We start from the raw sequence: 13,555 nt of genomic DNA, 5'->3' as shown, positions 1-13,555 counted from the left end.
TCCCATTTATCTCATTGACACCCTCTTCTGACGGTATTCCTCTGGCACTTTACTACTGCTCAATTCCACTTTAAGTCAATACTTCCTGTTAAACCTATGGGCTTATTTTATCTTGTGACAAAGCCCAGTCACTCATTTTATCTCCTATATGTGTTCATTATCTGTAACAAAGATGAATTTCATACCTCTCTGTCACTCTCATAAGAATGTGTTTGTCACCAGCTGTGCCAGACTCAAGATAGTTCCTGTTTCTAATTATATAATAAGATGTTGATATAAAATTATGATTACGCAATTCAGTCCCCAACAGGAGAATTTGGATTTACTAGAGTCCAGTGAATGTCTGAAGTGCATAAACTGCTGTGATATAAAACAAGCAGCCTCTATAGATGGACGTGCAATGCTACAGTTAGTTGGTCATATATCACATACATAAAACTGGGTCTGTGGTGGTGTGGACAGGTCCTGATGTGTGTCAGACATGCAGCTGCCACACAAGACAGAACAGACACAGTTGTCATGCTGTCATGAATTTTAAACATGTACGCTTAGTATAGTTTTCATGACCCACATCTGTGGTTATGAAAAATAATGTGTCTGGTGAGGTTTGCATACACTGTGAAAAAAAAAGAAAGTCATACGTGAATTTAGTGGAATCAACTAATCTTTTATCATTAACTTAGCGTAAATCTTGTTTTATTTTTTTTCAAGTTAATTAAATTTAAAAATGCTTTTAAATTTATTTATTATTTATTTATTGCTGTCTTTGGTTTCTTTCAACACCCCAAACGATCACAAATAGTTTTTCCTAATAAATCAATTAATAATATTGGCAAAGAATTTAATTCACAAAAGTAAATACTCAAACAAAAACAAACACTTCTGTTGTTTTCTTGAAGGAAACTGAACAGTATATAAAGTTTTTTTTCTGTGAACAAAAAGGCTATTAAAACATTTAATGTATATATGCCTTTTAATATTTTTATTAAGCAGTGTATAGGGTCACAACGTAAGTGAGCTAATGTTAGCAAGACACTGGCTAACAAGCTAGCTGTGATTGATGTAGATTAGCTAGCTTGTGTTTTGTTAACACTAGCTACATTAAAATATGAATGCATTTTACAGTTCTCTCAGCAAAATCTTTTAACCATCTTCACAATTTGATTTTCTTTCCAATGTAGACAATATATATAATATAGAATATAGATAGCCTAGCACATAGCCTTTCTATAGACTGGAAACAGGAAACGAGAAATTTGAATGATGTAATGAGCTTGTTCAACTGTTATTGGAGCACAGAGAGAAAGGGGCGGGACAACATAGGTAGGGTCAATTCAATTAATATCAAGTTTATTTGACTAAAAAAGTCTGTTTTTAATCATTACACAATTATCTCAACTTGTCTTTTCAGATTCAGACAACCAAAGTCTATTTTGTCCGGGCAGCCTGGACACTAACATTTTAAAGTTTAAACAAATAGTTTTACTGTGTATAAATGTCCCAAAAGGAAAAAAAACTGACAGAAAGAATAAAAGAAGTTTCCCTTGATAATAAATTCAATATGTTACTTCACTGACCTCGTGAGTAAGGCAGTAAGCTAGTGAGCACGGTTCCCCTTCATTCAGGGTATGAGCTCACTATGCTGCCTTCACGTGCCAACTGCTCGTTCCTCGCGTTTCTCACGACCTGAGGTTTTTACTACCTGTGCTTTCAAGGAGCCTACTTTTCACTGTACTTTTTCTTTATTCTTTTGTGCCTCCCTTGGTGTCTCGGTGTGTAAACAGCATTTTACAGTTGTAGCTGGTTGAGGAGATGCTAGCTTTAACAACAGTTAGGTAGTTTAGTATTGTTCCCGACCTAGGGTTCACGTAGGGCCACAAATCAAATCTCAGGGGTTGTGAGATGATTGAACAAAAAACGTTATGCTAGTTTAGAGGGGAAAACACTCTAAGGTGGAAATTACAACTCATAAACATCTGAAACGTGATAAGAGCCCCCAAGACATTTTTTGCAAGGCGTCACAAGCCAGCAAGACTGTGATCTGAAAATCTTAGACTTAATCAGAAAAGTAACAAACCAGCTGTTAAATAAATGTGATGAACTAAAAGTACAAAACTTACCTCGGAAATGTAGTGCACTAGAAGTATAAAGTAGCACAGAAATACTCGTGTTAAGTACAAGAACCTCAGATTTGTACAGCACATGAGTAAGTAGTTAGCCTAAATTCCTCCACTGCTGGCTGTCATATCTAGGTCGCTCATGTGCCTACACTTGAAATTGTGACATCTCCGACGGTGCGTGAACGCAGCATGGCTGGCACGCTCACGCCCGCTACGTCAATGGTCTTTTAAGTAAGCAGCAGAGAGAGTTTGGGACCACTGGGGCGGCTGCACTGCTGGACAGTCTGTCCTCACCGTCAACTAACTGTCCTCCTCCACCTCCTTCGTTTTTGTTTTTTTTTAAAGAAAACCTTTCAGTCAGTCAGTCTTCATCCAAAAATGACTGTGACTCAAGACCGGCCGATGACTTATGCCAAAATGAGGAGGCTTATGTCATTTTTCTCAGGTAAGTTTATCTTGGCGCTCTTCACTTTGGATAACCGTTAGAACATTTCTTAATAGAAATATACAGACTGAGAAGAAATAGTTGAAACCTATAAGAGCATAAGTTACAGACTATACTAAGGCTAAAATATTTGTTAAAAATGAAAGGACATAACAGTTTCATAACTTCATTAAAGTGTGTCAGAGTCAGAGCGGCCACTTGCTAACCTGTTGAGCAGATACAGCTGTTGGGCTCTTATGTAAGGGACTAACTTAGCTAACCCCCTTCCTGACTGTCTTACAGCTCTGCTCAAGGGGAAAAAGGTTGGCTTCAGTGACTTCTTACACAAAGTTGTTTCCAGTCAACAACTCTGTCAACAGTAAGTTAACAAAAGTTCAGTATTTAACATGACAGCCTTTTCCTTTGTGCTAAACCCGATCAAAAACCTCACCATGTCCTGTTTTTGACCTCCTGATTGAAGTCTGGACCCCCAGAAAATCCTGCAGCGACAGAGCAGACTGAAAAGAGAGAAGGAGGAGAAAGGCACAGTGGTGAGTACGGAGCGAAGGTTTTTTTTTTAAAGACTGTGTCAAGAGTGTTGACAGGTGATCATGAAACTGAATCTGACCTCCTGACTTTCCAGTCTCTGTGTATCTTTTCTCTCCTCAGAGCTCAGCGAACACGGGAACCCCACAGTAAGTACTTCATCCTTTGATACCTGGACATATTTCATGGCAGAAAAACAGTGCTGCTGTTTTGTTTAACTTTTACAGATCAGTTCTTTCTTTATGTTGCAGTCTGTTGAAAGTAACACAGATATAGCTATAACAAGCCTATAGGTTATCTCTATTATAACGATTATTAATGCTTCATTGGTCAGTAATAGAGCCTGACTGATGCTGGATTTTGGGGGCTGATAGCGATATTAGACAGTAAAAAAAATTCAATATCAATTTATCAGACAATGTTCCTTATTTACATATATATTATATATATAGAAAACCCAAAATTACATCAGGTCATTGATGAACTACAGATAAAAACACAAATATAACAACCTGAATTCAGAATAACAATAAAATTCATAAATGCTGCCTTTAAAAGTACAAAATAAAAAACATTTCACTTTATTTATGTAAAAAGTTCTTGGACGACATGTTCGCCAATATGTATATTGACCAATATAGCTGCAGTAGGCCAATACTGAGCTGATGATGTTGGCTATATGTATGCCTTATTGTAATTACTACAGTGTCACCACACATCTGACAGTTTTCTTTTGTTGCGTTTATCAGGATGAAACCGTCAGATTTTGACTACCTCAAAGTTATCGGCAAAGGAAGCTTTGGCAAGGTAGGGATTTTTTTTTTTGATTTTTTTTTTGATTCTTGTAAATTTTTGTGTTCATGAATTTTTGTAAAGACATTAAATGAGAGCTCACACTGTCACAGGTGCTGCTGGCAAAGCACAGAAAACATGGAGGCTACTATGCTGTGAAGGTGCTGCAGAAACAGATGATTGTTAAGAGGAGAGAGGTAAACTAATTGTCTGTCTGACTGACTGACACAACCTTTATCCTAAACAAATAAAAGAAACCAAACAGTGCCAGACCTGTCTCTAAAGTCTAATTTGCTGCTGAACCAAGTCTGAAACCAACCTGCTTTGACCCAACATTTCCAAGGTCAACCAAAAATCTGACTGCAGCTGACATGACTCCCAGATTTACGATGGTAAGGAGACAAACATAAGTAGAAAACAGACATGACACCAGTTCAGAGACATGACTGATTTAAAGTGGCTCGAATAAGATAATTAACTAAGCAAAAGGGCTGATGATAGTGGTGCTGTTTCAAATGAAAACATGCTGTTACGAGGGGTTATGTATCCTCTTACAGTATCTGTTGTGTTTCTGTAGCAGAGACATGTGATGGTTGAGAGGAGCGTGCTGCTGAAGGGACTACAACATCCGTTCCTGGTGGGCCTTCACTTCTCTTTCCAGACACCAAACATGCTCTACTTTGTCCTGGACTATGTTAATGGAGGGGAGGTATGTGGATAAAAACAACAACATATCTCTGTGAACTTTCATATCGTGTTGATTTTGGCGACCCCTGGGGACAAATACAGTAGCGATAACTGCAAAGTATAATGTCAAAAATAAAATTTTCTTAAGAAATAATGTCAGCCTGCTTCTTTTTAACTGGCTAATGTAACTTTGCATTGGGAGACTCTTCCGGTCTGTGTGCCGACCTGGTGGCAGACATTAAGAACAGCTATACAGATACAGCCAGTCTTCTCAATGATGGTCTTGTTTGCTCACCTAAGTCATATATAGAGGCATCAGTATCAGGCTGAGACTGTTTCATAGTCAGTTGAAACCTCCTTGTATGTTTAAGCCAACACATGTCCAGTGCTGCTATTGTGGTGAATTGTTGTTGTAATTTGTGAAATCTGTGTATGTGACCAGGCATCTGTTTGTCCTCAGCTTTTCTACCACCTTCAGAGGGAGGGGTCATTTCCTGAACCCAGGGCTGCTTTCTATGCTGCAGAGATTGCCATGGCACTGGGCTACCTCCACTCTCTTGACATTGTTTACAGGTACACACACACACACACACACACACACACACACACACACACACACACACACACACACACACCGCAATGGATGAATAGAACTAAGTACGTTTACTTAAGTACTGTACTTAAGTACAGTTTTGAAGTACTTATGCTTGACTTGAGTATTTTCATTTTCTGCTACTTTATGCTTCCATTCCATTTGGAGGCAAATTGTAATAATATCTTATCCAGTAATATAATATATATTATTCTCAAATGGGCTATTCTGCACTTTTGGTACTTTACACATATTTTGATGATAATACTTGTAGTTTTACTTAAGTAAGATTTTTAATGCAGGGCTTTTACTTGTAGCAGAGTACACATGCACACACATACACACACATACAGACAGACAGGACACTGCTAAGTCACTCTTGAAATTTTTTCTTGGCTCATCGCTTGCTCACTTTTTGCTCATGTATGATTTAAACATGTTCCACATGGATTCATACACGGAAATCCCAATGAAAGGAGCTCAGCATAGAAAATGTTATCACTAAAACTACCATTAAAAATGAAACAGTTAAGGAAAGCAAGGAAACCAGAGAAAATTTAAAAAAAAAAACACATAAAGGCAATATCAGTTATAGTAATATAAGTTTTTACAGGACCAAACCAATACTTTTTCCACAACTGTCTTTCTGCCAGAGACCTCAAACCAGAGAACATTCTGCTGGACAGTGAGGGTCACGCGATGCTGACTGACTTTGGGCTTTGTAAAGAAGGGGTGGCCATAGGTGGAATTATGCACACATTCTGTGGGACTCCTGAGTACCTCGCTCCAGAGGTGCTACAATGCCAGCCATACAGCCCAGCAGTGGACTGGTGGAGCCTCGGCACTGTGCTGTTTGAGATGATCTATGGACTGGTGAGTGCGGGTGATATAATCATTTTCATTTTCATCATATTCTTCTGCATCTTCACGTTTCTCCATCTCTCTGTTCCTCCTCTCAGCCTCCATTTTACAGCCACAGCAGAGCAGAGATGTTTGAGAACATACTTCACGCTCCCCTGAAGCTGCAAAGTGGAGCGTCTCAGGCCGCCCGCTCATTGTTAGAGGGATTGCTGGAAAGAGATGTCTCCAAACGCTTAGGAGGGAGCTGTGACCTTGTAAGTGCACACACACACACACACACAAAAAAACAGCACATAAACACACCAAACCACAGAGGGTCTAATTTCAGTGTGTATCCAGGTGGAGCTGCGGGAACATGCCTTCTTTGCATCCATCAACTGGGACGACCTCCTGGACAGGAAAGTCAGACCCCCGTTCATCCCAAAAGTGGTAAGAGTGATTAAAAAATAAGTGGAGTGCACTATTCTTTTTTTTTATCAACACACAGTGTATCTGAGCGGGTTCATACATCTCTCCTCTGCAGACTGGTCCCTGTGACGTCAGCTACATTGACCCCGAGTTTACACAACAACCTCTCCCTGCCTCTGTGACTGAGAGGTGCCAGCCGGGCGAAACCAGCGAGGCCTTCCCAGGATTCTCCTTCATGAACCCAGTGGAGTACGTGGCAACTGAGCCAGTTTCATAACAATGCCAAATCCTCTGGGAGCATGTTTGTTCAAATATTTATTTTTTATGTCATAAATTATTAAATCAAAGTCTATTTTTAAAAATTTCAGGCAAATATTCTAACACTTAACACTGCAATGTGCTGTATGTTTCATTGGTTTCACTACTAAATTATAGTGTATTTTATATGTTATTGCTGTTATATCAGTTCATAATGTGAAATAGGCTGGTCACTATTTCAGAAGTCCAAAAGAGGATGGAACAATAAACACTCAATCTGAAGCAGCTTTATTTTTTTTAACACTTTACATTAATGTACATACATACAACAAACATGTATTGCAACTTGCCCATTCTGCCTTTACATTCACAGCTTACTGAAGGTACTGAAAACACTTCACAGGGTGCCTTAAAATCCTGCATAGTGACAGAGGCGGTGTGCATCACAAGCAAAATACAGACAACATCTCCCTGTGGCACTGACATAAAAACAATTGGATGCCAGTCTGTTGGCAACCCGTAAACACAAATTGGAGGCAGCTCTGACTTCCATGTGTGATGGTGAGGAAATTAGTCTTTTTTTAGTGACAAACAGAAAAAGCCCATCGCTGTGGGGAATCTAATGGGTGTCTCCAGGAAGAGAGCATCTGGTTTGATCCTTTCTACCTCACTTCACAGGACTGTGTATAAACCAGTTTATATACACAGAGGGGCTTCCTGTCCGTCAGTAGATGCTGAAGGAGGCGTAGCTCTGGTCACTCTGACAGGTGAAGTAAGCTATCAGCTGACCATTGCAGATCATCAGAAACAAACCACTACCTATGAAACAACAAAAAGAATTGAACACATAAAGTTAAGGGGACAGTTAACCCGAAAATCAAAAATAAATATTTTTCCTCTGGTCTGTAGCGCGATGCATCCATCTCTACACTGTAAAAAAACAAACAAAAAATTTGAGTAAACTCAATTTCTAGGCAACTGCCTTAACTAGATTTCTGGCTTTGAATCAAACTGAAACTCTTCAGTTTTAAAATAAACTGAACACTTTGCCAACGTATGATATTTTTGTCAAGGTAATTTTCCTTTCCTCTTGAACTTTAATCTTTGGCTTTAAGAAACCCAAAAAATTGTATTTAAAAAATTGTTCACTGTGAGCTGTGAACCAGATTTGTCATTATGTGGGTGTTTAAAAATTAAACGGTTGCAACGGAAAATGATGAATTATTAACTGTTAGGGTTACAGAAGAAGAGGAAGTTATTTGTCAAAACCGTTAGTTGGTAAAACTTTTTCAAAAATGAATTGTATTATATTTGTTTGCACTGGGTTCAAAACTCAAAAATCTATTTAAGTAAGCTGCCTTAAAATTTTGAGTTTTCTCACCTATTTCATTTTTACAGTGTAAATTCTTTTGGTATGAGTTGGTGAGGAGTTTTTGTTGAAATTATTTTCTACCAACCGTAGTTAAAGTTTTTCAAATGTATTTTTTGACACTTTGAGCACAATAAGCTGTCGTACCATCAAGATCAATTATAGATGGCAGACATCTCGATGGTTGATATCCCTAAAACTCAGCAACTCACACAAAACCAGTCTAGATATGATGTAAGTGTAAACTGTCCCTTTCAAAGCAATAACTGATGTTTGTTTTACCTAAAGCCAGCCACCACTGCCACACCATGGGAAACTCCAACATCACTGAAACAAGGAAATAAAATGTGTTATTACACAACAGATTCAGTAATGTGTGTGTGTACCTGAGTAGTTTTCTGCTCACCTAGGCTGGTGATCATTACATGCAGAAGTGTGACAGTGAGGGCGTAGTCCCACACCCGCCTCCGCACCACCGCAGCAAACAGAAGGCCGCTGCAAAAGTAGGTGAGCTCCAAGGACAGGAGGTTCACTAAGTAGGACCAACAATCAAAAAAATACAGGGGGTGAAAAAAGTTAATGGTTGTTGTTGATCATATCGGCTGCATTCAGAGTGCTGCTCACCCAAATACTTGGAGTTGGATTCAGCAGGTTCTGTCTTAAAGTCAAATGGAATCAGTCCATCAAAGTGATCCAACCTGCATGAGGAGGGAGAAAAGAGGGAAAACTATGGTCATAAATTTCAGTAAAGTGTGATAAACCACTGTGTAAATATGTCTCAGCTCTTGGCAACAGATCAAGGGAGTCTCCAGATAAAAGCTACATGCTGTGTGTTAAGCAATGTAAACACTTTTGAGATAACTTAAGTCTCACTACTGCAATCACTGCTGCAGTGGTGGATCATGGCCATACAAGCTGTTTGGCTGATTGAGCCAAATTCACATTCTGCTTTCTATACAGTGTGTACGTATACCATACGTCTAAATACCCATTTACTACAGACTACACATGACATTACATATACATTTTTATTTTACACACACAGACAATGTGGACTCAATGGATTTCACTATAGTTTTAAAATTGTTCAGGGTTACTATGTTCTGAAGTCTAAATTCAATCTGTACATTGAATGTTTATATTTTATATTTTTGGATTATATTTCTATAGATTAGAAGTGTCACAATTTCAATTCAAATTTAAAATGGATCAAAAGGAGATAAATTGAAAATGAAAAGCAGGATCAGCAATACTCCCAGTATGTTATTCTCTCCACTCCTGCTTTCTTGCACCAGTCTATGTCACATAATATGGAATAGGACTCTTCTTTTTGTTTTTGTTCTCATCTGACTAACAAAACAAGTTACTGATATTAAATTTTAAATTAAGTATTTAAATTTGGCCATATGGCTGCACACTTCACACCATATATATTTTTAAAGAAGAATTTGTAAATGTACACTACCAGTCAAAAGTTTTAGAACACCCCAATTTTTCCAGTTTTTTATTGAAATTCAAGCAGTTCAAGTCCAATGAATAGCTTGAAATGGTACAAACTGGTTAGGAACCGGTTAAGAAAAATGGTAAGGCTACCCAAAACTGAAAAATAATGTACATTTCAGAATTATACAAAAAGGCATCTTTCAGGGAACAAGAAACAACTTCAAGGTGTTCTGCAGCAACGGAGGTTGATCAAGCCTTGAAAGTTGGTGCTACCAATTCCTAAAGGTGTCCCAACCTTTCTTGATTCCTTACAACCCCCTCTGTCTGCATTAAAGTAGTATTTGAACACACTATGGTACCATACCCTCATGAGCATTATTTGAACAGTATTGTACTGCAGAAAGTAGTGTGTTGCTATAAAAATGGTGAGAAAAAGACTATTAACAATGGGAGAGAGACAGACCATCATAACACTTAAAAATGTAGGTCTTTCCTACAGAGAAATAGCAAAGAAAATCAAGGTGTCAGTGAGAGCAGTTTCCTTCACCATCAAAGGGCACGCAGAAACTGGAGGAAACTCTGACAGGAAGAGGTCTGGCAGACCCAAAGCCACAACAGAATCACAAGACAAGTTTCTGAGAGTCAACAGCTTCATCAACTGTCGAACATGGAGGAGGAAGTGTGATGATCTGGGGTTGTTTTGCTGGATGATTGGCACCCTGAACCAAAACGGCCACCACAGCGTTCTGCAGCGCCATGCAGTAACCTCTGGTATGCACCTAAGAGGTCAGGAATTCATCCTACAGCAAGATAATGACCCAAAACATAAGTCCAAGCTATACCAGAACTACCTTAGGAAAAAAGAACAAGATGGTAAGCTTGAAAACACGGAGTGGCCAAAACAGTCTCCAGACTTAAGCCCCATCAAGCTGGTTTGGGATGAACTGGACAGAAGAGTGAAAGCAAAGCAACCTACAAGTGCCACACATTTATGGGAACCTCTGCAACAGAGTTGGAAAGAACTTTCTGAAGAATATTTGATTTCCATTGTAGAAAAAATGCCACGAGTGTGTTCAGCTGTTATATCTGCCAAAGGTGGCTACTTTGATGAGTCAAAAGTTTATAATACATTTTGGTTTATAAATTGATTCCATTATTTATTTTTTAACTTCAATTGTTTATTTGTTCTACACTTTCATTTCAGAGTACAATGAGACATTAAACTGCATAATTCTCAATAAAAAAAATGGAAAAATTGGGGTGTTCTAAAACTTTTGACTGGTAGTCTATATGACAGGGCATAAAACCAATGGTCTGTTGATTTTTACAAATCAAGACTCACTATGGCATAAACATTAATGCTGAAACAAACATCTGAATCAAAACTCTAATTGAATCTTGACCTTAAAATGGAAAGTCAAATTGGATTCTGAATTTTGACTATATATATTTATATATGTGTCCTACAGAACCAGTCTAAACATACCATCTGCCATGGTTTGTTAAGTTTTATGTTTTTTAGAACACTATTATCTTAAGAATATTTGCCATGTAAGGACAACATTAACTAAGATTAAGTTCTTATAAATCTATTTTGACTGCAGGGCCTCTCTACATGAGGGCAAGGGCGAGGTAAAGACATAGGATGTGTTAAAAACTCCATCACACCATTGCTATTTAAACCTATTGACATGCAGTCAACCTGAAGCTCTTAGGGATCAGCACCCCTAAGGGTCTGGGGATCCAGGTTTTCCCTTTTTGCTGGACTGCAATCACCAAAAAAGGTTGTTTGCATTAGATAGTTTCAATTTGTGTGCCAGTGCAGAGTGTGGTACATGTCATAAATGATAACTCTGCAGTTTTTTTTTTATAACTGCACTTGAAATTTGGTTACAGATATTTAACAAATCAACACGGACTGACACCGCACTAACAATGTTAACTCCTGCAACTCCCACGCAATGACGGCATAGTTGAGTTGTTTCCATTTGCTGACATCCTGAAAACTTTTACTTTTACTCTGCCAGAATTCACATGAAACAGGCCTTAAATTGCATCAATACTGGTCTTAAACATTCTTTAATTTCACATCAATCAGCTTTAGAGCTGCAACGATTCATTGATTAGTTGTCAACTATTAAATTAACTTATGCTATCTGGTATATTTACTCCTCTGTGACAGCAAACTGAATAGCTTTGGGTTGTGCACAAAATAAGTACATTTGTGGACCTCATCTTAGGCTTTGGGAAACACTGATCAACAGTTTCCAGCATTTTTCTGACATTTTAAGAACTAATCGATTAATAGATCGACAGATTAATCGACATGGGAATAATTCTAAACCCTATTTATAAGATACCTGACTACAGAAGACTTGTGGTATTTTCTATAGATGTTGATAATGATGCTGTGAAGAGCTTGTTCGTGTGCGCATGCGCGAGAGATGATTCTCACCTGAAGGCACCAAAGCACACACTCCCGATCATGTAGAAGAGAGAGTAAAATATAAGCAGACACAGCAGGAGGTTGAAGAGCACGGTCTGTGAGATAGACATAAAGAATATTTTACAGTAGGCAACAGCACATCTTTTCCACGTAACACAACATTGCCAACACTAACCTGGAGCTGTGTTTGCGGTCTTACATGATAGGCTACCAGGCTGCAGTGGGAGGTACAGACAACGACTCTTATCTGCTGCAAAAACCTGACCTGCTGCATACGTTTGGACTATCATAAGAGAGAAATTCTTAATATCTGTGCATTAAATATAACAGACCCAGCCATAACACAGACTTGCACATCTTCTTCATGTGTTTTGTCGCACATCATGTTTTCCTACAGTCGATCCCGATTGACAGATCACAATAAAAAAAAAAAAAAAAAAAAAAAACAGACAGGAAGGTGCGGGCTGAAACCATGACATTAACTGTCCACTTACCTTCGAGTCGACCGCTTTGCCTTTGAATGCCATCTCATGGTTTTGTACTTAATGTTATATTACAAAACGATCCAGGCTGCAGCACGGTACACGACCATACGACCCCGTTAATCCCCCAGAAACTGGACGTCTTCCGCCATCTAGCGACAAACGGGGGACACAAACCTGCGGCGCCGCTTCTCCAGCTGAACTCATTTCACCTCGTATCAGGGCGGCCTTTGTTGACTGAAATAAACACTCACTTTATTATCCCGCCGGGTACCTGTTAGCTAGCACCTGAACGCACAGTCGTGGATACTATCGCGATTTTTGCGTGTAACTGGAGTGTATTTTCACGAGAAATCGTGGCTAAAATGGTCCATAAAATGTGCAGCCTTATTATACCGGAGAAACCATAACCGCCCTGTGTAGGAGGGATTGAATACTGCAGGATAGCTGGATATGTTTTGGTTTGACATGAGTATTTGGACCATTAGCGACCCATTAAATCTTAAACACCAACCCAAAGACCCTCAGGCATGGAAGAAGTATCCATAGTAATCTCACGACTGAATTAAATGGATTAGCTGTCACATTAAATCCATAAACCATACATCCAGTAGTCCCTATAGGAGGAGACAACACACAGTGCGATACACTGGCTCTTAGGATATATAATTTCTGGCAAAAATGCAAACCTACAGTTGTGTTTTAGCGTATCGGACGTGATGTTTTAATATGGTTTGATTAGGCTAAATCCAGTATGTGTGATCATTTTGTTCGACTTCATTCTGATAGACCTCATACGCACCAACCCACATAACTGTAGATGTGTTTAAAACGCTCAATCAGTTCATACTCTGCGTATAAGCAATGTATTCTCGTTTAAAAAATGTCACTTCGGGTGATTTTACATACCCGAGTGTTTAATCCTACAGTTACCACCGGCGGTTATAAACTGATTATCGCCTTTGCTCGGATTTCATCTACACAAATTAGCCGTTTATTGATCGCAGAGGGTTTGAAAGTGGGGAGAAAACGGGCAGTTTGAGCTGAGGGGAACCAACCGCTCCTCAACGGTTATGGAAGACACTGCGGTCCCTGCGCTCCATTGATACACACTCGTACTTCTTGAG

General features: G+C 38.9%; 2 protein-coding genes across 3 annotated transcripts; one reads left to right on the top strand and one right to left on the bottom strand.

Moving 5' to 3' along the window:
• The first annotated feature begins 2,393 nt into the window (after positions 1-2,393).
• Positions 2,394-6,970, top strand: sgk2b (serum/glucocorticoid regulated kinase 2b). The gene is made up of 12 exons (XM_084726854.1): positions 2,394-2,565; positions 2,848-2,923; positions 3,026-3,095; positions 3,214-3,239; positions 3,840-3,897; positions 3,996-4,079; positions 4,460-4,591; positions 5,030-5,142; positions 5,815-6,034; positions 6,121-6,276; positions 6,362-6,451; positions 6,546-6,970. Exons 1-12 carry the CDS (start codon positions 2,499-2,501, stop codon positions 6,705-6,707), a joined length of 1,254 nt encoding a protein of 417 aa, XP_084582980.1. The 5' UTR covers positions 2,394-2,498; the 3' UTR covers positions 6,708-6,970.
• LOC146321614 (putative transmembrane protein 244) lies at positions 6,960-13,407 on the bottom strand. 2 transcript variants are annotated; one of them, XM_084726855.1, is made up of 6 exons: positions 12,441-13,407; positions 11,956-12,041; positions 8,682-8,755; positions 8,464-8,589; positions 8,340-8,384; positions 6,960-7,507 (listed from the first exon to the last, which is right to left on the bottom strand). In XM_084726855.1, the coding sequence occupies exons 1-6, from the start codon at positions 12,471-12,473 to the stop codon at positions 7,413-7,415; spliced, it is 459 nt and encodes a 152-aa protein (XP_084582981.1). In that variant the 5' UTR covers positions 12,474-13,407; the 3' UTR covers positions 6,960-7,412. The 2 variants fall into 2 exon arrangements, with proteins under 2 accessions (XP_084582981.1, XP_084582982.1); XM_084726856.1 differs by lacking the exon at positions 11,956-12,041.
• Between the last annotated feature and the right edge of the window lie 148 nt (positions 13,408-13,555).

This window comes from Lutjanus erythropterus, chromosome 9 (genome assembly GCF_056507025.1).
Source record: "Lutjanus erythropterus isolate fLutEry1 chromosome 9, fLutEry1.hap2, whole genome shotgun sequence".
NCBI lineage: Eukaryota > Metazoa > Chordata > Actinopteri > Lutjaniformes > Lutjanidae > Lutjanus > Lutjanus erythropterus.
This window is presented reverse-complemented; position numbering and strand designations above follow the sequence as displayed.